At 42.3% G+C, this 21,507-nt stretch overlaps 1 protein-coding gene across 6 annotated transcripts in view; it reads left to right on the top strand.

The window, feature by feature from the left end:
* celsr1a (cadherin EGF LAG seven-pass G-type receptor 1a) overlaps positions 1–20,771 on the top strand; it is an 87,949-nt gene extending 67,178 nt beyond the window's left edge. For 2 of the 6 annotated variants that reach the window (XM_028019664.1, XM_028019668.1), the window contains 27 exons: positions 1,944–2,110; positions 2,194–2,379; positions 2,465–2,581; positions 2,682–2,856; positions 3,089–3,230; positions 3,748–3,868; positions 5,005–5,188; positions 6,159–6,260; positions 7,010–7,104; positions 7,183–7,392; positions 8,357–8,540; positions 8,628–8,771; positions 8,853–9,036; positions 9,758–9,925; positions 10,008–10,134; positions 10,222–10,422; positions 12,893–13,067; positions 13,505–13,617; positions 13,889–13,968; positions 14,050–14,176; positions 14,295–14,420; positions 14,518–14,654; positions 16,964–17,061; positions 17,172–17,312; positions 17,814–18,083; positions 18,164–18,545; positions 19,774–20,771. In XM_028019664.1, coding sequence (XP_027875465.1) covers positions 1,944–2,110; positions 2,194–2,379; positions 2,465–2,581; positions 2,682–2,856; positions 3,089–3,230; positions 3,748–3,868; positions 5,005–5,188; positions 6,159–6,260; positions 7,010–7,104; positions 7,183–7,392; positions 8,357–8,540; positions 8,628–8,771; positions 8,853–9,036; positions 9,758–9,925; positions 10,008–10,134; positions 10,222–10,422; positions 12,893–13,067; positions 13,505–13,617; positions 13,889–13,968; positions 14,050–14,176; positions 14,295–14,420; positions 14,518–14,654; positions 16,964–17,061; positions 17,172–17,312; positions 17,814–18,083; positions 18,164–18,545; positions 19,774–19,801 — 4,184 coding nt within the window. In that variant the 3' untranslated portion in view covers positions 19,802–20,771. Of the gene's footprint in view, positions 1–1,943; positions 2,111–2,193; positions 2,380–2,464; positions 2,582–2,681; positions 2,857–3,088; positions 3,231–3,747; positions 3,869–5,004; positions 5,189–6,158; positions 6,261–7,009; positions 7,105–7,182; positions 7,393–8,356; positions 8,541–8,627; positions 8,772–8,852; positions 9,037–9,757; positions 9,926–10,007; positions 10,135–10,221; positions 10,423–12,892; positions 13,068–13,504; positions 13,618–13,888; positions 13,969–14,049; positions 14,177–14,294; positions 14,421–14,517; positions 14,655–16,963; positions 17,062–17,171; positions 17,313–17,813; positions 18,084–18,163; positions 18,546–19,740 lie in introns of all 6 variants that reach the window. The other 4 variants (XM_028019666.1, XM_028019669.1, XM_028019667.1 and 1 more) reach the window with 3 other exon arrangements.
* The last annotated feature ends 736 nt before the right edge of the window (positions 20,772–21,507 follow it).

Here is a 21,507-nt window from a genome sequence, read left to right as displayed (position 1 = left end):
GCGGCGAGCTTCTAGATGTGAGATCAGATGTGATGAGGAACACCTTTGGCTCAGCGTGACTCATGCAGCAGTCACAATAGAGTCACAGTGAAGCCTCTGCTCACTATTGTAGAGCCACTAAGCATTGCCTCAGGTTTGGACTTTCATGACAAAGATACCTGTGACTCATAACAAAACCCAGACAAGAGGTCTAAAACTAAAGATATTCCCACATTTGCAGAACTCTTTACTGTCTGTGTGCTTCTTCAGATAATGTCTATTTACAGCACTTATAGTCCAAAAATCTCCTTTTTGCCTATGATAACTGATTCCTTGTAATGTTGTTTATACTCCATACCACTTTTAGTTTTCTTCTCTAGGAAGGGGAGAACTCTAACGTCTTCCTTCAAGGCATGTTTCCAAAAGAAAGGTGTGAATACCTCACCTTTCACGCTCTTCGACGAGATAGTCGGCCAACTATAGTGCCAGGCCTCGGTATCCGGTATCAGAACTGGGCCGGGATCACAGCAAGGTGGATGTTGTTTTTTTGGCTGCTCTGTCACTTGTTGACACGTCGGGTCTGATTCTTCACGCTCTCCGCTGCCACATTGGAAATAAGAGACGTTCCAGTCGGGCTTTCACGCTGGAATGACGTGAAGACCCGCTGGGAGTCGCCCACCAGGCTCTTTTGTTGTCAGCGTCTGTTAAATCATATTTCAGGTAACTGATCAGTGTAGGAGAATGTGACCTACTAAATACGTGCTAAATATGGACGTAAGATACAACGAAAATGCTTCAAATGATGCTTGATTCCAGTCTAGTCGTTTTTTTTTACTTTTTATAACATGTACTGGCTTCCGTGTGGCTTTGGCACAAAGGTTGGGATTCTACAAAGGTTTTGTGAAACCCTGCAAATGTTTAGAAAACTCCCAAATTAGGTTTTAGAGATCTGGCAAAAAGGTTTGCAAGATCGAATGTTACTTTTGGTAGATCCAGTGAAAGCGTTTTGAGATCTTACAGACCATGCTGTAAAATATAAACTGGAAACATTTGACCTCTCCATTTACGAAATAAAAAACATAGTCTGTCCCGACAAAAGCTTTTGTAGTTCTTGTAGTTTCTTTGTTTTTTGGGGGGTTTTTTCAGCAATGGCAATTATTTCTGACTTGAAGTCAGCTTCTGATAGATCAGGTTTATTAGAGTCATACAACTACCCGAAAGTGTACTATGGGTAAAATGCCGAACACAGAAATTCACTTAACGGTCTGTTGCCAAGGCAAGTACAAACTTCAGGTACAAATTGTTGCAAGGTCACTATTGAAATACAATGTAAAAATACAACTCGATCAAAATGTCAAAAGTACAACATGGCAAAAAGGAGAAATAAACCACCACATCTTTTTGCCAGGTATCTCTACACCTGTAAAGCTGTCAATCTTTCAGTGTAGGATTATACTACTGTGGCATTGATTGTGGAGGGTTATTTATGAACCTTTTGATGAAGTATGAGTTGATGTAATTTGTGTTTTTGTACAGTTGTTAACAACCTTACTGAGCTATGAAGCTTACCTTATCAAATATTTGCTCCTGATACAGCTTTCCCATTACTAAGTAAGGTTTTTCTTTCTGATTTATGGTGAAGATAAGCTTTAGCAAAATGGAGGTAAAATCCATTAGTTGGTTCCAGGAACATCCAAAGAGTTTTTATTTTGTTTTTTTTGTTAGGGCTTCTATCTGATTAAACTTGTTTGGCTGAAGCGTGTGTAGAGAATATTCTATGCTTTGGATTACACTAAAGAAAATTGCTTGTTGCAGTGAAGAATTAGCCATTGCATTGTGTGGTGAGAATAATGAAGTTCCACATACATGTTGGATTCTTTGAGGTCTTCTAAACTGTGAGACATGTTTCACCTGTGTTATAACAGTGTATATAACAGTCTGATTCTGCCTTGTTTCTGTTGCAGAGATGCCTTCGCCTCAGTTCTTTGACGGCCAGGCGTTGGTGTCCTGGAGCGAGACGGACATCACCGTCGCTGTACCCTGGTACGTGGGTCTCATGTTCCGGACCAGGCAGCCAGCTGGGACTCTGATGCAGGTCAACGCCGGATCATCCTCAACTATAAATCTCATGGTGAGAACACGGGCTCCAGCAAAACAAAATATGGTCTTAACAAAAAATAAATCAATCACTTTCTCCATCTTGTCCCCCTCCAGTTGAGGGAGCAGCAGGTCCGTATGGAAGTGTTTCTAAGGGAGCAGTTGTTGGCGTCGCTGGGCTTCCCGCAGGTCCGCATCAGTGATGGGGAGTGGCACCACTTGCTGGTTGAACTGAAAAGCATTAAAGATGGCAAAGAGATTAAATACATGGCGGCTGTTTCCTTGGATTACGGCATGTACCAGGTACAAGGTTTGCTTTTAGTGCCGTATGGAGAGTTGAGATTTCTTTGGAGGAAGAAGTTCTCATCTTTCTTTTTGCGTTTCTAAGCAGAAGTCTGTGGAGATCGGTAATGACCTCCCAGGTCTGAAGGTGCGGACTCTTCATGTCGGAGGCCTGCCCGGAGAGGGAAACGTTGTTAACAAAGGATTCGTTGGCTGCATACAGGTGGGGGTGCGCCTGCGGAATGCTACAGCAGATCTTAAGATCTACAGAAGGTCTTGTTTTTCTCCTGAGCGCCTTCTCCAACTGGACTTTTCTCCATCAGGGTGTCCGGGTGGGGGAGACGGCCACCAATGTGGCCAACGTGAACATGGCTCAGGGCCTGAAAATCCACGTGGAGGATGGCTGCGATCTGGCGGACCCTTGCGAATCCAACATCTGCCCTGAGAACAGCCACTGCAGCGACGACTGGAGCACACACACCTGCGTCTGTGACCCAGGTAGTCCACAAATGTAAATTCTGAGCCCAACGATGGACTTTGAAGAAAGGCAAATGGGGTGCACTCCTGCCAGATCTTGAAAAGATTGTCAGATCTGGAGTAGCTTTTATAAAATTCCTCCACAGCTCTGTCAGATCTCGAGTTACCTTCAATGTCCCTTGTGGGGCCAGGTATGTAAAAGCACATATACTCAGATTAATCTCCTATTTCTTTATGATGGTCTGCCTTCTAGGTTACTTTGGTAAGGAATGTGTGGACGCTTGTCAGCTCAATCCCTGTGAGCACATCTCCAGTTGTGTCCGCAAGCCCAGTTCGTCCCACGGATACACCTGCGAATGTGGACAGAACTACTACGGCCAGTACTGTGAAAACAAGTAAGCTTTTATCCTCATGTCCCTCAAAAAAGTCTGGAAATATTTCAAAGTTCAATCTCTGAATCCGGACTCCCATGAAGCTCCCTTATCTTCTTTTGCTTTTATGCTCTTGGTCTACTTGTAATGTTTTGATGAAAGACTTGACGTGAAGTAGCCGGCTCAGATCAGACGGCACTCATTTCCTTCTAAAACCTTGGCCCAGCCGACACGCATCACTTCCTGTCTAAAGCAGGATGTGAGATTCCCGCCCCCGCCCGTTTGCTTCACTGATCCTCTGCAGGTGTTTAGTCTCTGCTGCCCTCATACTGCCACTTGTCCCCCATCAGATCATATAACAGCGATAACACTTGTTAAGTGGGGAGGAAGTTTACTCTGAAATAACATATTTTGAGATAAATTGAGTAGATAATCAGCCGATTGATGTTTTCCCTTTGACCTTGACGGACGGCTTTTAAAAAGAAGAACTGGTTTGGTGTCTTAATTGATTTTGCACACTTGTCTAACTCTTTCACAACAGAGTGGAGAAGCCGTGTCCTCAGGGTTGGTGGGGCAGCCCAGTGTGTGGGCCCTGTAACTGTGATACAAGCAAAGGATTTTATAAAGACTGCAACAAAACCACTGGAGAGTGTCGCTGCAAGGTATGCACACACACACCCCCCTACAAGTTGTGCATGATGTGTGTCTGCTTTTTTTTTAATGGGCGTTTTGGTTTCATTTAAAGATCACAGTACCAGTAGAATCTATATTGCAAGATGAAAGAAGAGAAAAGTAGAAAAACTGGTTCAGCTGATAAAGTTGTGCCTGAACACCAAAAGGCAACAGCTATCACTTTAGAGAAGCAACTGATGAGTTAGAGGAGATTTTATATTTGTTCATTTCAATTTATTTTTTATTTTATTCACTCAATAACTACGCAGCAACTATAGGAAATCATGAATGAAAGGAGCGGAAAGAAGTATAACCTTATATCTGAACTCAACTCAGAAAACTATTACAGACATATTTCAAATGTATAAAAAGACATAAGAAAAATACCCAACAAAACATCCATGTCATCCGTATCTGTCATATCTTTGTTTGTGTATTATTTTTTGCCAGTCACCGCCGTTCAGTCTTCCTTTAGCTCAGGGGTGTCAAACTCCAGTCCTCAAGGGCCGGTGTCCTGCAACTTTTAGATGTGCCTCTGCTGCACCACACCTGAATACAATAATTAGGTCATTAAGGCTCTGGAGAACTGATCTACACAAGAAGGAGGTAATTAAGCCATTTCATTCCAGCGTTTTGTACCTGTGGCACATCTAAAAACTGCAGGACAGCGGCCCTTGAGGACTGGAGTTTGACACCTGTGCTTTAGCTGGTGTCAGCTGCTAGTTTTAGATGCTACTTATATATGCTGGGCTCCTCCACCTGTGGCGTCATCAGCACCATCGGATGTGACAGGATGCAACACCATCAACCCAGTATGACTTGGTGCAATGTTTAGAGTATTACAAAACACCAAAACCTCCAACCCAGATTTTACAGGCCTTGGTTAGCATTTTAAATGGAAACATTCATGATTAGAAAGCCTAAAAATTAGGAGAAAACCACTTAACCCTGGGAAAAAATGGCTGCTAGCGTGTCGTAGACTTCTGGAATAATGTCATTCGAGCAGAGTTCAAGAGTAGAGACGTTTGGCCACAAAAAACATCAGATTAATAGTATTATTTTACAAATATCTACTTGTCCTCAGGTGTCATTATCAGTTCCGTTTGACCATTTCTCTTTCCTCCAGGACAACTACTATCGTCCTGAGGGCGAGGACACCTGCTATCCCTGTGACTGTTTCCCCATCGGCTCCGAGTCTCGAACCTGTGACCCGGTCACCGGCCAGTGCCCCTGCAAGGGAGGCGTCATTGGCCGTCAGTGCAACCGCTGCGATAACCCCTTTGCTGAAGTGACACCCACTGGATGTGAAGGTAGGCGAATGTTTTTTGGGTTTTTTTTTTAACCTAATAGTAAACAGAAAACATCAGGTCTGGCTCTTCAAATCTAATCCGTGAGCAGCACGAGATGTTCGTGGTTCACAAAGTTGGCCTGGATGAATCACTGAAGTGTCCCGAAGGAAACAAACGCTGCCACTCACATCCGCCGGTGCTGCAGTTGAGCTAACTTTGTGTCTTTGTCACCAAGCAGTGAAGCAGAAGAGGCAAGTCTGGCCATTGGGCTGACTTGGCAGCAGCACTGCACATACACAATACAGTACACATGAATAGAAAACAAAAAACAAATGTCACAGTCTGACCTAACATGAAGCTTTTCAGAGCTGGTGGAACATGCTCAAACTTTTAACACAGGCTGTGGTTCTCTTTTTAACAGTTATCTCTTACTGAAACAAGATTCTGATCTACTGATGATATTAAAGAACAAATAAAGCCTAATGTTTGTTTTTCTTCTGTTCTGGCTGTGTGTCTGAGATGTGTCCTCCCTTGACTTGCCGTACGCCGATCTGTTATCTGTACTTGTAACGCAGCCTCATGGCCTCGCAGAGAGGAATTTTGCCGTCAGGATTACTGCAGCGTTCTCTCGTAACAAACTGTTTCTTAGCTGACAGGAAGCAGAGATTAAAATCTGAGCATCCCTCACTGTATGCGGTACGGAAAGTGCTCAAACTCCTTTAAATTTTGTATTATAACCACAAATCCTAAAGTCAGTGTGGCCAACAAACTTCCACATTCCGAACATTTTTTGTCCTTAACCCAGATTTGATTCAACATGTAATCATGTATCAGAGCTTACCTAAAAGTCTGTAAGGATTAGTTTAGTTTGCCTGTCCATTTGGTACAAGTGGAAAGGACTCACCATCTCTTGAAATGACTTTGAAAAATATATGTGGCACAACATTGTAAATATTGGTCGCGCTTTAAATAACTCGTGTTTTCTTTACAGTTGTGTATGAAGGCTGCCCAAAGGCTTTTGACGCTGGCATTTGGTGGCCAAAGACCAAATTTGGACGCCCTGCTGCCATGGAGTGCCCCAAAGGATCCAGTGGTGTGTAACTTAATAACCCGTTTTGAACGTGTTCTCAAGGGACATTAACTCAGAATGCTACAAAAGCAAGATGTCAAACAATGTAATAATATTTTAATCATTAGTTATAGTGTTTTCTGTAGCAGTCTCGATAAGACTTGATATTGCTAACTGAGCTTATGCCTTTACAGTATGGTGCAAATGTTTGACGTAGACTGGAAACATTGGAATATGCAGAGAAGGAACAATTGATATTGATAAATGCCACTTATCAAGCTGTAGCAATAATTCTGCCTCGGTGTAAGCAAAGCACAAAGACTTGAGAAATGACTCAAGACTCCATAGCCTTGACACAGGCTATTTAAATATAAATGAATCATAGCTACCTCAAAGTCAAGATTTCAGTTTATCTTGTGTCAGTTAAACCGTGTGTGCAGCTGTTCTTTTGTTAGTCTTTTTAAGACATGTAAGCACACCTACACGATATACAAAACACAGTAATAAGGATCTTTTATTAATCCATTAATCCAGCAGAGCTTTCACACCAGGCAGTCATGTACAGGTTTGCTCCTTAAGACTTCTGGAAAAACACCAGGTACTCCAGAACTAGTGGTTCACTGTTGTTCACTGTTAGAGAGAGACTTAGTTATGTTGAACTATGTTGTGTTATGTCTGTCACATTTGAACAACTCCTATATATTTCAACTCAATATAAATGAAAGTTGAGCTTGTTGAGGTTTTTTATCTGTTTTTTTGGGGGGTTTTTTAAGGTACTGCAATTCGCCACTGCAGCGATGAGAAGGGCTGGTTGTCTCCTGAACTTTTCAACTGCACCACAGCAACTTTCTCGAATTTGAAGAAAATGGTGAGTGCTACTCCGCGATGAAACAAAAGTTTGAAACGCACATTTTTGAATGTCTTTCACACGCCTGTTTTTTCCCAGAATGAGGAGCTGCGCCGCAACAGCTCCCGGATGAACAGCGAACACTCCAAGACCATCGTGCGCTTGCTTCACAGCGCCACAAACAGGAAGTCGCGCTTCTACGGCAACGACGTCAAGATGGCTTCCCAGCTGCTGAACCACGTGCTGAAGTACGAGAGCCAGCAGTCTGGCTTCGATCTGACCGCCATGAAGGACGCAGATTTCAACGAGGTGCAAAAGAAAAGAGTCTTCTTGTTTTGTTGTCGTCTATGTAGCCTTTTGTTAAACATTTTTGAGAATGTATTCAAATGAAAAACCTGAAGCTAATGAAGATCTAGGAATGATCCTCCATTTTAAATTTACCTGCCACCATAGGTTAATTTAATATGTCTCGGTGTTGGGAAGTATTCATAAAACACACATTTCCCAATCTTCCAGGACTTTTGGAAGAAACTGATCCTTCACTGTACTTAACAGCTGACATGGTGTGTTTTTTTTTACACCTTTCTTTCACACCAAATCCTTTTTTTTGTTTTGGTTGCTAGAAGGCTCAAACTTAAGGTAATCTGACAACATATGGGAGTAATATTCAATTAAAACAGTGGCTGTTTTTGCATTAATGACTCTCTGGGCGAAGCCTTTCAACCAGTCAAAACGCAAGAAAATCTTATGTGGTTCTGGTACAGCATATACAGTATGTACCAGAACCACATATATGCACATATGTGATTTTGGCATATATGAACCAGAGCCACAAGAGTTATGGCTCGAGAGCCATAACTCTTTATAAGGCAAAACTAAACTCAAGACACATAAACAGAACCTTGAAGACAACAGTAGTATGCTTGCATCAATGTGAAAAGATGTTCTTCTGTATTAGGTTTAAAAAGTACTCATCGAATGCAGAGACACCTATTTATTCAGATTTTAGGAGTTTAGAACAGATTCCTCATTGACTGTATGTGTATGTAAGTGCTAGAAAAGTTCTCCAATGCTCCTCTGTCAGATTGTGTTTCCCCCTTTCTATTGTCACCCTGGGAAACTGCCCATTTGGCCAGCCTCCAACTCCAATTTTTAGGCAAGTTGCTGTTTCCTTGCAGCCTTTTCCCGAGTTATGAAGCTACACACACATCAACCTCACTTGAATGTCCAGCTCCATCTTATTTTTTTCTCTTTTGTTTTTGGTTTTGTTCAGAACTTGGTGCGAGCTGGCAGTGCCATTCTGGACCCCGGCACCAAAGACCACTGGGAGCAAATCCAGAGAACTGAAGGCGGCACCGCACAGCTGCTTCGCAACTTTGAGGACTATGCTAACACGTTGGCCCAAAACGTCAGAAAAACCTACCTCAAACCCTTCACCATTGTCACTGAAAACATGAGTGAGTGCTGGAACTGTGTTCAGATTGCATACGTGTACACACACGTGCCATATTTTCCTGTCCGTTCTCTTTTTTTCTGCTCCACAGTCCTAACTGTGGACTACTTGGATGTGTCAGACCCAGAGAAGGCGACATTACCTCGCTTTAAGGACATCCAAGAGTCCTACCCCAGAGAACTCGGCTCTTCTGTCCACTTTCCACTTTTTAACTTGCGAGATCATCTCCACAAAGGTAATTGCATTGTCTAAATTAGAACTGTTCCTCCGCTTTTATTTTAATTCTGATCTTTCAGCCCTCTTCTTTCGCACGCAGAGGATCCAACTCCAGAACCTCCAACCCAGACCGATCATCCCGAGGAAGAGGAGCGCACAGTGTCTGACAGGAAACGGCGCCACCTTGAGCCGCCTGCCCCTAAGCCGGTTGCCGTGGTCATAGTGTACAAGTCGCTGGGCCAGCTCCTCCCGGAAAGATACGACTCTGACAGGAGGATTCTGAGGTACAGTTTGTAAAACCTAGGGAAAAAAAATCATTATTTCACCTGAGTCCTACTCAAGCTAAATGTTTGTGAGGGTTATCTAGAACACAGTGTCAAAGGACAGATTAGACTCTGTGTGAAAAGAGGATTCATGGTAAACCAAAGTTCTCAAATTATCTTCAGATAGAAAACAATTGCGTAGATGACATTTTAAACGTCGCATGGTGATTAGCATAGCTAGCAGTACTAAAACATCCTTCTCCTTGTGTATTAGTTAAGAATTGGCTCAACTCTGAAGTTACCAAAATTGTTGCCAACAATTTTTAATACGAAGAGGTTAAAAAAGCAACTTTCTGCATTAAGCCTTTCTGTTGTCTACATCTAATTTTACAAACATTTCCAGAATACCTACAAATGACAGACAATCCCGCTTTTTCACAACAACCATTACTGAAATATCTTCATAACTCAGTAACAACATCCACACCAAAGAATGTTGTTAGCATGACCTGGTGCTGCTTAGGTACGGTTCATTTACTGATAGGAAAGACTGGGGAATTGAGCTTTGATCACCAGTTAAAGAATTGAGTTATTCTTTAACTCAATTCTTTTGTTAGTCTTTTAACTCTACGCTGCAGTAGAGTTATCAACTACAACAGTAGTAGTATTTGTCTAAAGAAGAAAAAAACTGCAAAAACACCCACTACTTCAATAATGCTTGTAACTATGCCGTTCCTTTCAGGCTCCCCAACCGTCCAGTAATCAACACAGCAATAGTGAGCGCCACCGTCCACAGCGAGGGTCCACCCCTTCCTCCCATCCTGGACCCTCCTATCACCTTGGAGTACACCCTACTGGAGACAGAGGAGCGGACAAAACCCGTCTGCGTTTTCTGGGACCACTCCTCCTCGTGGGTTACACGCGCATCACTGTTGAGTGGCTGAAGTGTTCCGAAGAGTTTTCACATAAAATCTGTTCTTCAATACCCTTAGGAACGGAAACAAAGGCGGTTGGTCCTCCAGAGGCTGCGAAGTGCTCAACAGGAACAACAGCCACATCAGCTGCCAGTGCAACCACATGACCAGCTTTGCCGTCCTGATGGACATTTCGAAGAGAGAGGTAGAGTCACGAAGTACCACTGCAACCATGCAGCTCGACCCATTTCCACAACTTGACCTGACGTCTTTGAATTCTCCTCCAATGCAGCACGGGGTTGTCCTCCCGCTGAAGATCGTCACTTACGCCACGGTGTCCGTCTCTCTGTTCCTCCTCCTCCTCACCTTCATCCTGCTGTGCCTCCTGCACCGGCTGCGCTCCAACCTGCACGCCATCCACAGGAACCTGGTGGCGACGCTCTTTTTCTGCGAGCTGGTCTTCCTGCTCGGTATCAATCAGACGGACAACATGGTCAGTAAAGTTTCGTTCTACACATCCTACATCCTTTGAAGGTTTTCGGTCTTTGTTGCCTTATAACCACCAATGTCAATGGATTTATTGGGATATGACATGAAATTTTGCGTGTTTGTGAATGCGAATTTTACTATGTAGGCAACCTCTGACGGTCATTCCAGATATTGATTTAAGGGCATCATTTATTATCTATTCACACACACATTTTTGCACAGCAGCGCATTGATTAGGTGCCTTTCAAGTCAAGCACATACATACACACCAGTGGCTGTGGGCATGCTGGTACCTGTCTGCAAAGGCCTTAGGGTGGTAGGTCCTGGCAAAGATTTCCCAAAAAATCTTTTTGGTTTTAACTGAATACATCTTTTGCATGTCTCCAGTGCAGAAATACAAGTACTGAGTCATTCTGGTGTTAAATGCAAGCAGTTGTGTGGTTAGAAAAACTGGGTTTGCATCAAACATCAAAGGACAGGTTTAAAGAAATAATGTGCATTGCTCCCCACACTTGTGTGGGAGATTCTAGGCAACTTCATTTGAGTACATTCATCATCAGACATAGTGTTTGAACTATCTTCTTAACTCCTTTCTTCGGGATTTCTGTAGTCTGTTGAACCATTTCTGTGTTGATTTGACCAAATGTTTCAAAGTGTTATCCTGCATACAGATCTCATGATAAATCATTTTCAGTTTTCTGGTAGAACCTGCCAGGTTTTCATTAAATCTTATATTTCAAAGAGTTCACAAGGCCACACATCTAACAAGGTTCCTAGTCCCACATTGTCACATATCCTCCACAATACTTAACAGTAGGTATGAGGTGATTTTCCATATAATTATTCTTCATGCTCGAGGCCAAGCTGGCGTGGTTGTTGTTGAAACTCACATTCAAAGCGTACATGCAAAACTTAGGACATTTATGTGTTTGATTGCAGGACAACTGAGTCGTTTCTTGGCCGTTAGTTGGCAAATATGGAAGAATTTTTCTGCCATAATCCAAGAGCACACATTTTCAGTCTGAAAGCAGGACAGCATGTCTTTTGTTCTCAAAACTTTTAATACTTTTTCTTACATTTTTATTTTGAAAGCAGGACTTCATGTCTTTCTTCCCAAAACTTGTAATGGTTGTACTCAAAACACAGAGATAGATATCATGTCGTGACAATGTTGTCTTTGGTTGGGTGAACAAACTCCTGCCTAAGACCAGTAGCTGTTAGCGATCAGTAGCACACTGCTGGCGGATGTTTAGCGTGCTACGGAGCAGAAAGCTGATGTTGTTTCTCCCTACATCCAGTGGGTGACGCAGATAGCTACAATTGATAGTAGCCACACAGGCACACCCACTAGAACAGGGGTCTGAAACTCCAGTCCTCGAGGGCCGCAGTCCTGCAACTTTTAGATGTGCCTCTGCTGCACCACACCTGAAAAGAATAATTAGGTCATTAGCAAGGCTGGGAGAACTGATCTACACAAGCAGGAGGTAATTAAGCCATTTCATTCCAGTGTTTTGTACCTGTGGCACATCTATAAACTGCAGGACTGCGGCCCTCGAGGACTGGAGTTTGAGACCCCTGCACTAGAAGGAAAGAAATGCACCCAGTACACTTTCACTGTATTGGCTGAGAGGTTGCCAGGCGACTGTGCCAAAAGGCACTTTCAAAAGCGAGCAGAGACTAAATGTGAGCGCGAGGAGAAGTTTTGAGTACAAGCATTACCAATTTGAGAAATATCATTCTGAATAGTAAAATATGCTGTTCTCATATGATGATTATTCTGACTGATTTTTTTATTCCTTGCCTAGCACTTTCAGTTCTAGAAGCCATAAAGCTTATCCACCTCTGCAGACTAATGCACCAGGATCAACAATTACACATATAGTTAAAGCCACCGAATTAACTAAACACATAATTCTTTTCTAAAATTGCACCACTTTTTTTTTGTTTTGTTTTGACAGGTTTTTGAGTTTACATGTTATCTCCACCATTTTGGAATTCAGCTAAAAACTTAGAAACTTTAATCTCTTCATTTTTCACATTTAGTGGAAGTTATGCATTTTGTGCGTGAGCACACAGATCTGACCATTGGAATGCTATCAGTTTGTGCCCGAGGCTGTGTGCTGCAAAATTTATAAATCTGTCAGAGCAGCTTTTTTCTCTCTTTCCCTCTGATCTCTGCACACTCTTCTAGCTAAACTACCGCTTGGATATTGACTGACATACCGCATTACTGTAACGTGGCAACAGATGATTAAGTGAGAGATAACCTTGTTGTAGAGGAGCAAATTAAAAATCATTTTAGGGATATTTTGAATCATCCTGGATCCAATTTGGTGAGATGTCAAAGGCTGGAATTAGGATTTGGAAGTCATTAAGATGGAATATTACAAAGTTGTTGCAAAGATTGAAGAATGTCTTTACTAACTCTCCCTTTCTGTTTTTTTTATTTTCTGCCTGTCCCCTTCTCCTGCCAGTTTGTGTGTACGGTGATAGCCATCCTCCTCCACTATTTCTACATGTGCACGTTCGCCTGGATGTTTGTGGAGGGACTGCACATCTACCGCATGCTGACCGAGCTGCGGAACATCAACCACGGCCACATGAGGTTCTACTACGCCATCGGCTGGGGCATACCGGCGATCATCACCGGTGAGAAACGCAATCTGAAACGAGGCCGATGGTAGCATTTGGAGACGACGCCCTCGATAATTACTAGCTTCAATCATGAAGATGTGTAAAAAGCCTTGTAATCATTTCTTTGCTTATTCCAGTAGCACACTAAATCTTTCCTCTAAAATCTTCCTTCTTCTGTTGTTAGTTAAAACCCTGCACACTTTATTTTAACTGCATGTTCTCCTCATATGACAAAGCGTATAACAAAATAATCTTAGTACTAGCACTTAGTACTTAGCTGGTTAGCATAGATTTTGTTGATTCATCGTTAGCATAGCGATATCTGCAATGCTACAATATGTGAGAACTCACTGTAATTCTAAATCTCAGAACAATTCACTGAGAGCAATACCTGAAGGACAACTTTACAAACATTTTGATGTTTGAAACATGATTCATTTGTCTGTGTGTAGGTTTGGCGGTTGGCCTCGATCCTCAGGGTTATGGAAATCCAGATTTCTGCTGGCTCTCTGTACACGACACGCTCATCTGGAGCTTCGCAGGACCCATCTTTGTGGTTGTTCTCGTATGTCCGCGTCATCTCGCAGTTTTACCATAATAGCCTATTTTATCACACAATGTATAAATGCACTGAAGTGAGTGCAATAACACCCAGCAGATTTTCCTGTTCTTAAGCTAAACCAAGAGATCAGCATCACCAGAGAATGTTTTTCATTTCTCTTCCCTTGTTAAGGTTATTGAAGATGTCTCAAAATGCACCCAGAATATACATCAACACAGTAAATTAAAAGAAAAATATTAACTGTTCTTTTTTCTCTCTCTCGCTATTATTAAAGGTGAACATAGTGATCTTCATTTTAGCAGCGAAGGCTTCCTGTGGTCGCAGGCAGAAGGTTGTGGAGAAGTCAGGAGCTATGTAAGTGTCTCAGTCACATTACCCACATATCATAACTTTCAGTCCTTCTTGTAACTCTACTATTTACTGATTTCAATTCAGTCCTGCGCTGCGGATGGCCTTCCTCCTCCTGCTGCTCATCGGCGCCACCTGGCTGCTCGGTCTCATGGCGGTCAACAGCGACGTAATGATTTTCCATTACCTGTTTGCCATCTTCAGCTGCTTGCAGGTAAAACCCCTGTGGCGCCTTAATCCGAAATGAATTCATAAACATATTCTTATTTAAAATTCATCTTCATGATTAGTGATGCCCTTTTATCATAGCAATATTTTTGCTTTTTCAACAGGGAGTCTTCATCTTCTTCTTCCACGTGATCTTCAACAAAGAAGCGAGGAAAAACCTCAAGAACGTCTTCACAGGTAAAAAGACGGTACAGGACGACTCCAGCACTACAAGGGCCTCTTTACTCACCGTAAGTGGATTTATTATTGTTAAGAAACCTTGTAAAAACAGCAACAACAACAAAAATAAATTGTAAAAATTCATTTACCTTTGTTGTCTCTTCCCAGCGGTCTCTAAACTGCAACACATACGCAGAAGACGGGCCGCTGTATCGCACAGCCATCGGCGAGTCCAACGTCTCCCTGGACAGTACACTCAGGTCAGGCAAGAGCCGCAGCAGCAGCTACCTGGCTTACGCACTCAGGTACACGGCCACTGACTGCATGGCTGCTTTCACTAGAGTCCTGCATGAGCACTGCTGTTTTTTTTGGTCTCTATTCCAGTTTTTGACAAAGCGTTCAATGTCTCACACTTACTAACGCACACTTCGCAGTATGCCTGCTACGCAGGCAGTTTGTCATTTATTCATTATTATCTGCTTTTTCCATACCTCTATGTAGTCACATTGTCCTTATTGTTGAAGGTTTCTCTCTTTTTTTCTTGTTTCTCTCACATGTAAGATGTTCTATGATGACACCTGTGTTGAATGACCATGCTGAGATTTGCTATTGCATGGCTTATTTCATTTCCACACACAAAGGACAGAATTTCCACTCTTAATAAAACATATCTGGCAAAAACAAATACACACACACAACTGCGTCTAGTTACTATTTTTGTAAATTATTGCCATTTGTGGTGTTGTCTTATCCCAAAAAATTTTACTTTAACTTGCCGCAAATGTTAGCATTCTTTATTACTGTTTTTGTTAGAGGTTGACAGTTTTGTGGAACTTACTGTTAAAGTAATGGTATAATTTTCCAAATGTAGTTGCTGCTTTGTGTGATTTAATACATTTGCATGTACAGAGTTGTGGTATCTCACAATATTTAAGAACTAAAATCTTTATGTGGGTTTACCGTTAACATAGCCTTTTCTGATTCATGCTAGCTGTGTTGGTTTTACAACACAGCTAGCATGAATCAGCTGCTTTAATTTCTGACTAGCCAGCTGTTTTTGTTCTTGTTTTTAAAACTATTTTATTGGAATTATAAAATAACATGAATATCAGCTATAAGTTTGACCAAAAAATCTGTTTAGCATGTACAGCATAGCTTTCGCTCATGCTACCTTTTATTAGGCAGTAAAACTTTCAATGTTTTGTTGACAGGCCACATTACACGAAAATCCAGTGCTTCCCTTTTTTGTGATGTCAACTCAAGCATTTGTTTTATCTACTTTTTTTTTTTTACTGAAATATTCTAAAAAATAACATTAGCTCCAAGTCACGTTAGCAAATAAAGTGACATTGTTTCTCACATTACAGACATGGGCTAAACGGACGCTGAGAAGAAGCCATTACAGCAAAAGCAACATTTAAAAAAACAGATTAAAGGAACACAGCAAGAAAGATCTTACATTTTGTAGACATGTTAAGTGGTTGGTAGTAATGAACGTATATTAGCAAAAGATTGCAAACCAAAGAACAGCAGCCTAACTGCGGAGTTCAAAATACTTGATCAATCTCAATTAGATCAATAAATGTGTAAGAAAAAATAAACAGATTTAATAATTCTCAAATTGCCTTACAACCACTACTGAGGAAAGATTGCTGCATAATACGTATTCTTGAATAACTGCATATGATGAGTTTGTAATCCACTATGCCTGTTTTTGTATTGGGAAATGCACAAAAATACAAAAACCTACTTATTTCCAAGAGATACAATTATGTTTATATAAGAAATGATTGGCTGCAAATTTTCACTTTCAAACGGTGAGTTTTATTGCTGCTCCAATTAAGAATTAACTTACATTTTTGACTTTAAAACGTTTTGGAATGGGACGTGAAGCAGGGAGAGTAGAATTGAAAAAGCAACGGAGAGAAGAAATGGACTGTGCCTGTGTAGGTGGGAAGGTAACGCAGACATTTCCATTTCCTCCCTGGAGCTGTTTGCAAGTCCTCAGCTGCTTCCAGAAGCTTCTCTCAGATCAGCCCCTCAGACAGCTCAGAGTCTCCGGTAGCAGATTTTCCCTCCAGCAAATTTCTCAAACCTGGAACAAACGGCTGCTGCTAGCGAGAACAAAAGAAAATAATTACATTCTCTGACCCGTCGGCTTGTAATTTACGATCAGCAGGTGATGGAATCTAACCCTAATTTATGTTTTTGGCCGATAAAGCTCAAACTGGTTCCTTAGCATAAAAATAGCGGCAGTAGTGGTGGTTTAGGAGTTGCCCATAAATCCTCCGTCGGTGGCAGTATTTTATTTCTACGAATGCTTAAGGTGGCAGCATATTTACTTTCACCTGACCCGGGGACTCTTTAACGACTTCTTCATTTTAGTTCTGTCAAAGCAAACAACAGGGGGAGATGTTTTGTAATGAGAGACGTCTGATGTCTCAGCCATTGAACGCTAGTTGACGACAACTACAAGTTGAGGCTCGAATGAACTTCCAATAACGCTGTACTTCCCCTCTCTCCATCTCCTGCAAATACTTCTGTACCTCCACTTTCCACCCCTGCTGTTACCTCCTGCCTCGTCTGCCTTCCTTATCCATCTGGATCCTCATAGGGAAGAGTCGGGTCAGAAGCCCAGCTCCTCAGGAACAGCTAAAGGACACACAGATCTGGATGGTCCTCTTTTCCACCAAAATGGCACCAAAGGAGACGGTGAGGGGGATTTTTTTTGGTTCTTTTTTTTAAAATGCTCGTAGATGATGTTTTGGCATCTTTATCTCAAGATTTTAGTGAAAGAAGTTTGTCATATCCCTTCCCACCAGACTCCGACTCAGACAGTGAGTTGTCTGTGGATGAGCACAGCTCCTCCTACGCCTCGTCCCCCTCCTCTGACAGCGAAGACGACGATTTGGATGTCAAGCCTAAATGGAACAACGAGAGGCCCCTTCACAGCACTCCAAAAGGTACTCATCAGGCCGGTTCCACTGAAAGTTATCAAAATATCACATGGGACCAAGGAAAAAATAAGTTTTTTAAAACAGAAATGTGTTATTACGGACATATTAACAGGGAAGGTAAGTGGACGGACAAAGTGTGGTTGGGAAAAAAAAAGGGGAACAACTAAACAGGATAGTTCGAATCTTTTGAGGAACTGAATGTTGGCGTTGCAGTATTTGTAAACCATATCCATTAAAAATGAAAACAACCTTTAAATATATCTATTTGTAGTTATTATTCAGAAAAAAGTTTTCTGAATAATAATCTTTCCTTATAGGTCTTGTCTACACATAAATGATTATGACATCAAACTACAGCATCAAAAACTACCAAAATCTCAATACAGAGAGAAAACATGCTAACGTAGCATTTTAGCTAACAGATTTTATTTGCTTGTTAAACTTCAGCTTTTTTAGAGTTACTTTAACTTGGCTTCTTTTCTGTGTGTCTCTCTTCGTTCTTCTTAGGTGATTCTGTGTCCAACCACGTGAGGCCTTACTGGCCAACAGATGGCACCACAGCCAGTGACAGCGAGGACCTGAGTGTGACAGACCGGCTCAGGGTGGAGACCAGGGTCAACGTGGAACTGCATCCGGAAAATAAACTCAACCACGTCGGTGAGAGAGAGAGGGAAGCTCCCCCAGAGAAAGACAAGCCGGCGCCCGGTATCGCCAAAGACACGCCACCTCCCAGCCAACCCATCAGCAACAGCAACCACCAGCCAGAGCAGAGGAAAGGTAAGGGAAGAAACTGGCCTGTAAAAACCAGAAATGGTTCAACCTGAAACCACTCTAACCCGATCACTCCTCCTGGTCAGGCATCTTAAAGAACAAAATCAGTTACCCTCCTCCGCTGACGGACAAGAATATGAAGAATCGTCTAAGGGAGAAGCTGAGCGACTACAACTCCCTGACCATCACCTCCACTCCGCCAATCAATAACAACCACACATCCGCCCCGCCTCCGTTGTCCGTCAACATCATAACCCCTACTTCCATGCCGTCGTCGCAGGCCTCCACCGACGGAGGGGGTCGCCTCGGCAACCACGACCACGGCTCTCTGGTGAAGCCGCCCGTCGCGCCCCGTCCTCAGATTACCGTCGCGCCGCCACTGGGAGGCATCTACCGGGAGGCCAACGGCGGAGTGGCAATGCACTTAAAGTCGGGGACGGTGAACGGAGGAAACGACTCCGACTCAGAGTAAGAAAAGATGTCGGCATGTAGCAACATTGTTGGACATTGGCATCTTTGCACGAGTTACAAAGCATAAGTAGTAGTAGTAATTATGAAGTAGACTCATTCATTAAACTTAGGGAATGAATGATGCTGTAAAAGGCTTCTAATGGAAGTGCTTGCCATTTGCCTTAGCGTAAAACGTTAATGGCAGCACCTTGTTTACATAACCCTGACATTTTCACGTGATGCTATTACAACCACAAGCTTTATTTTCTTAGGATTATATGAGATGGACCAACAGAAGGTTGGTCATTATCATGATAAAAAAGTAGTGGACACAGCAAACAAGAGTGCATTCACAGCAGCCGTGTTTAGTCCACTTTAATTGCATCGAACTCTCTAGGCCCTAGAGAGTTCGATGCGGTTGGGGATTTGGACCAAAAAAGCGAACTCTGGTCCGCCTAAAAACCAAGGTATTGGTTCAGCTGAAGTGAACTCTGGTGTGGTTTGAATGCAAATATGAATGCAAGCGGACCAGAGACCGCCCCTTAACCAAGAAGCGGACTACAGTGCAGGGCATTCTGGGTAAATTCAACCAAAATAAATGCGCAAGTGAGAAATGGCTCGTGGTCTTTTACAAAAGACAAATCGTACATCTGCTCAAATCCGACGCCACTCCATTTTTGTTCACTTTTCATGAAGAAGGAAGTTGCACTCATGACTTCTTCTGAGGTTTTCATGTCGTTTCCTTCAGTGTTTCTTGGTGCAGCGCCACCACAAGCGAGAGGGTGAACAGGTTTTTGAGAGGGTTTGAATGTTTTGACACAGAGCAGTGTGAAAGCGACCCGCACCTGCGGAAAATGTAACAAATGTTGCAACTTTGTCCCACAATCGAACCAAGTCTGCCAGACTGCGAGCAAGAAAACAAACACCGGCCATACTGTAAAACCATGACGACGCTAGCATAGTCATGTTCCTTCTACTTCACAGTCATGCATTACTTCATCTATCACACAAAATCCCAGAAAAACTTGTGGTTGTAATCTAACAAAATGGCACCGTTTAGCATGAAATGACTCACCCATCCTGCTCAGCCACCGCAACTCCTGCATCCCTGCATCCATTTTCACCTCGCATGTTCTCCTCTCCTCTCTCCCTGCACACTTCCTCCCTGCATCCCTTCCCTCTTCTCCCACCAACCTTTTCCCTCCTTCACCAGTGGCAGTAACGAGACTTCAATCTGACCCGTCAGGCAATTCCAGACCAGCCCGCCCTTGTGAGAGGAGGAGGAGCCAGTCAGTGGGGAAGAGAAGAGAAAATGAACGTGATGAACACGGAGGGGGTAGAACTTTGGGTAAAGGTCCATACACCCCCTGTCACGTTTTAGCGAGCAGTATTAACGGCAGACTTTAGGACTACCTGGGACGGCAGAGACAAGGATGCGAGAAAGAATAAAGGGAATGCTCCACCGGAGACACGTGTGCCAAAATCGACTAAAGAGAGAAGGCCTTACGACGAGCAGAAGACTCTCCAGGACAGCTTCCATCTGCCTGAGAGCATCTGATAAAGGATCTCAAGCTGGTACATGTGTAGTCCAAAAAGGATTTCAAAGACTACAGCCTCTTCAAGCGTCACAAACAGACCGCTAAGTCCAAGGGCGGAGGATGTGCACACCGAGAACTGTTTTTATTTCAGCTCAGAGGTTTCTACAGAAACCTCTCGGTGCGGTGTATTTAGAGTGTAATTATTGTGTAGATATTGTTTTTTAAGTGAAGAAGAAATAATGTATTTTCTATTTCAGCTGAAGCAGAGAACAAGTTTGTAAACTAAAACAGAAAAAAAATGCCTTGAAAAATATTGGGAAGACTGTTTGATTGTGCCTTTATTTAGGACAGAGGCCTTATTCACTCACACCTTATATGCTTTTATGGTGTAGTAAGAAGTAGCCTGGCTGAGAAAGCAGTGGAGAAATATATATATATATATATATATATATATATATATATATATTTTTTTATTTTTTTTTTACAACGAAGCAGAAATCTGCCATTTGTTGGGACCGTCCCCGTTTGATTGATCGACAATACATGCTCCTCCTTACCAAAGTTACGAGTCGCAGTAACAAAATATCATTAAGGATGCCGTCGCTTCAGGTTTTTCTCCATTTCATTCCAAAAAGAAAACAAATCTTTTATATGCATCATCTTTTAAAAAAAAAAAAGTTTTCCGAGAACTAGTGGCCTTTATTTACAGCAGATCCGACATGCAGCAACCATCCCAGATATGGGATTCGAACCCCCAGCAAGGACTAGTAGCCTCCGTATATGTGGTGGCTGCTCTACCTCTACACCACGCACCGCCTCATATTAATCAACTTTTAACCAATTGATATACTTTTTTTTTTTTTCAAAATAAAGTGACCCAAATCTCAACGTATTTTGCAGCGTCCAGCCAGTTCACCGCTCCCACTGTTTTACACTGCTGTTGTCCTTTTGCTTTTGTACGATCTTTAACACTGGAGATTGTTTTGTAAAATGATGTATATTTATTTTTTTCATGTTTTTAAACACTGGAGGAAAAAAGAAACAACAGATGATTGTGATTGTAAAATTAAAAACGTCCTTACCGATTTTTAACTTTCTTGTTCCTGCTTTCGTCTGTCAGGTGCAATGAAACATGGCCGCCATGAAGAGTAAAAGAGGTAAGCATGAGCAAATTTTGGCGAGAAAGACCTTGACCTCTCAACCGTTGGGATAAATCAGAAGACAAACTCTGAATACGTCTTCTCATCCAACATCAGTGCCTAACCTCAACAATATACAGTTGGAAGAAACACTCCTAAATCTTATGGAAAGCCTTCCCATAAGGTTATAATTGAATGTATTTAAATTGTAGTTGCTTTAGAGGCAATACATAGACTACTGTAGAATATTTCCCCAAAGATCTTGGGGATTATCTATTTTTTTTACTTCAGATTTATTTGTGC

The sequence above is a fragment of the Xiphophorus couchianus genome, chromosome 6, assembly GCF_001444195.1.
Source record: "Xiphophorus couchianus chromosome 6, X_couchianus-1.0, whole genome shotgun sequence".
NCBI lineage: Eukaryota > Metazoa > Chordata > Actinopteri > Cyprinodontiformes > Poeciliidae > Xiphophorus > Xiphophorus couchianus.
The sequence above is the reverse complement of the archived record's forward strand: the minus strand, read 5'-3'. Positions and strand labels throughout refer to the sequence as shown.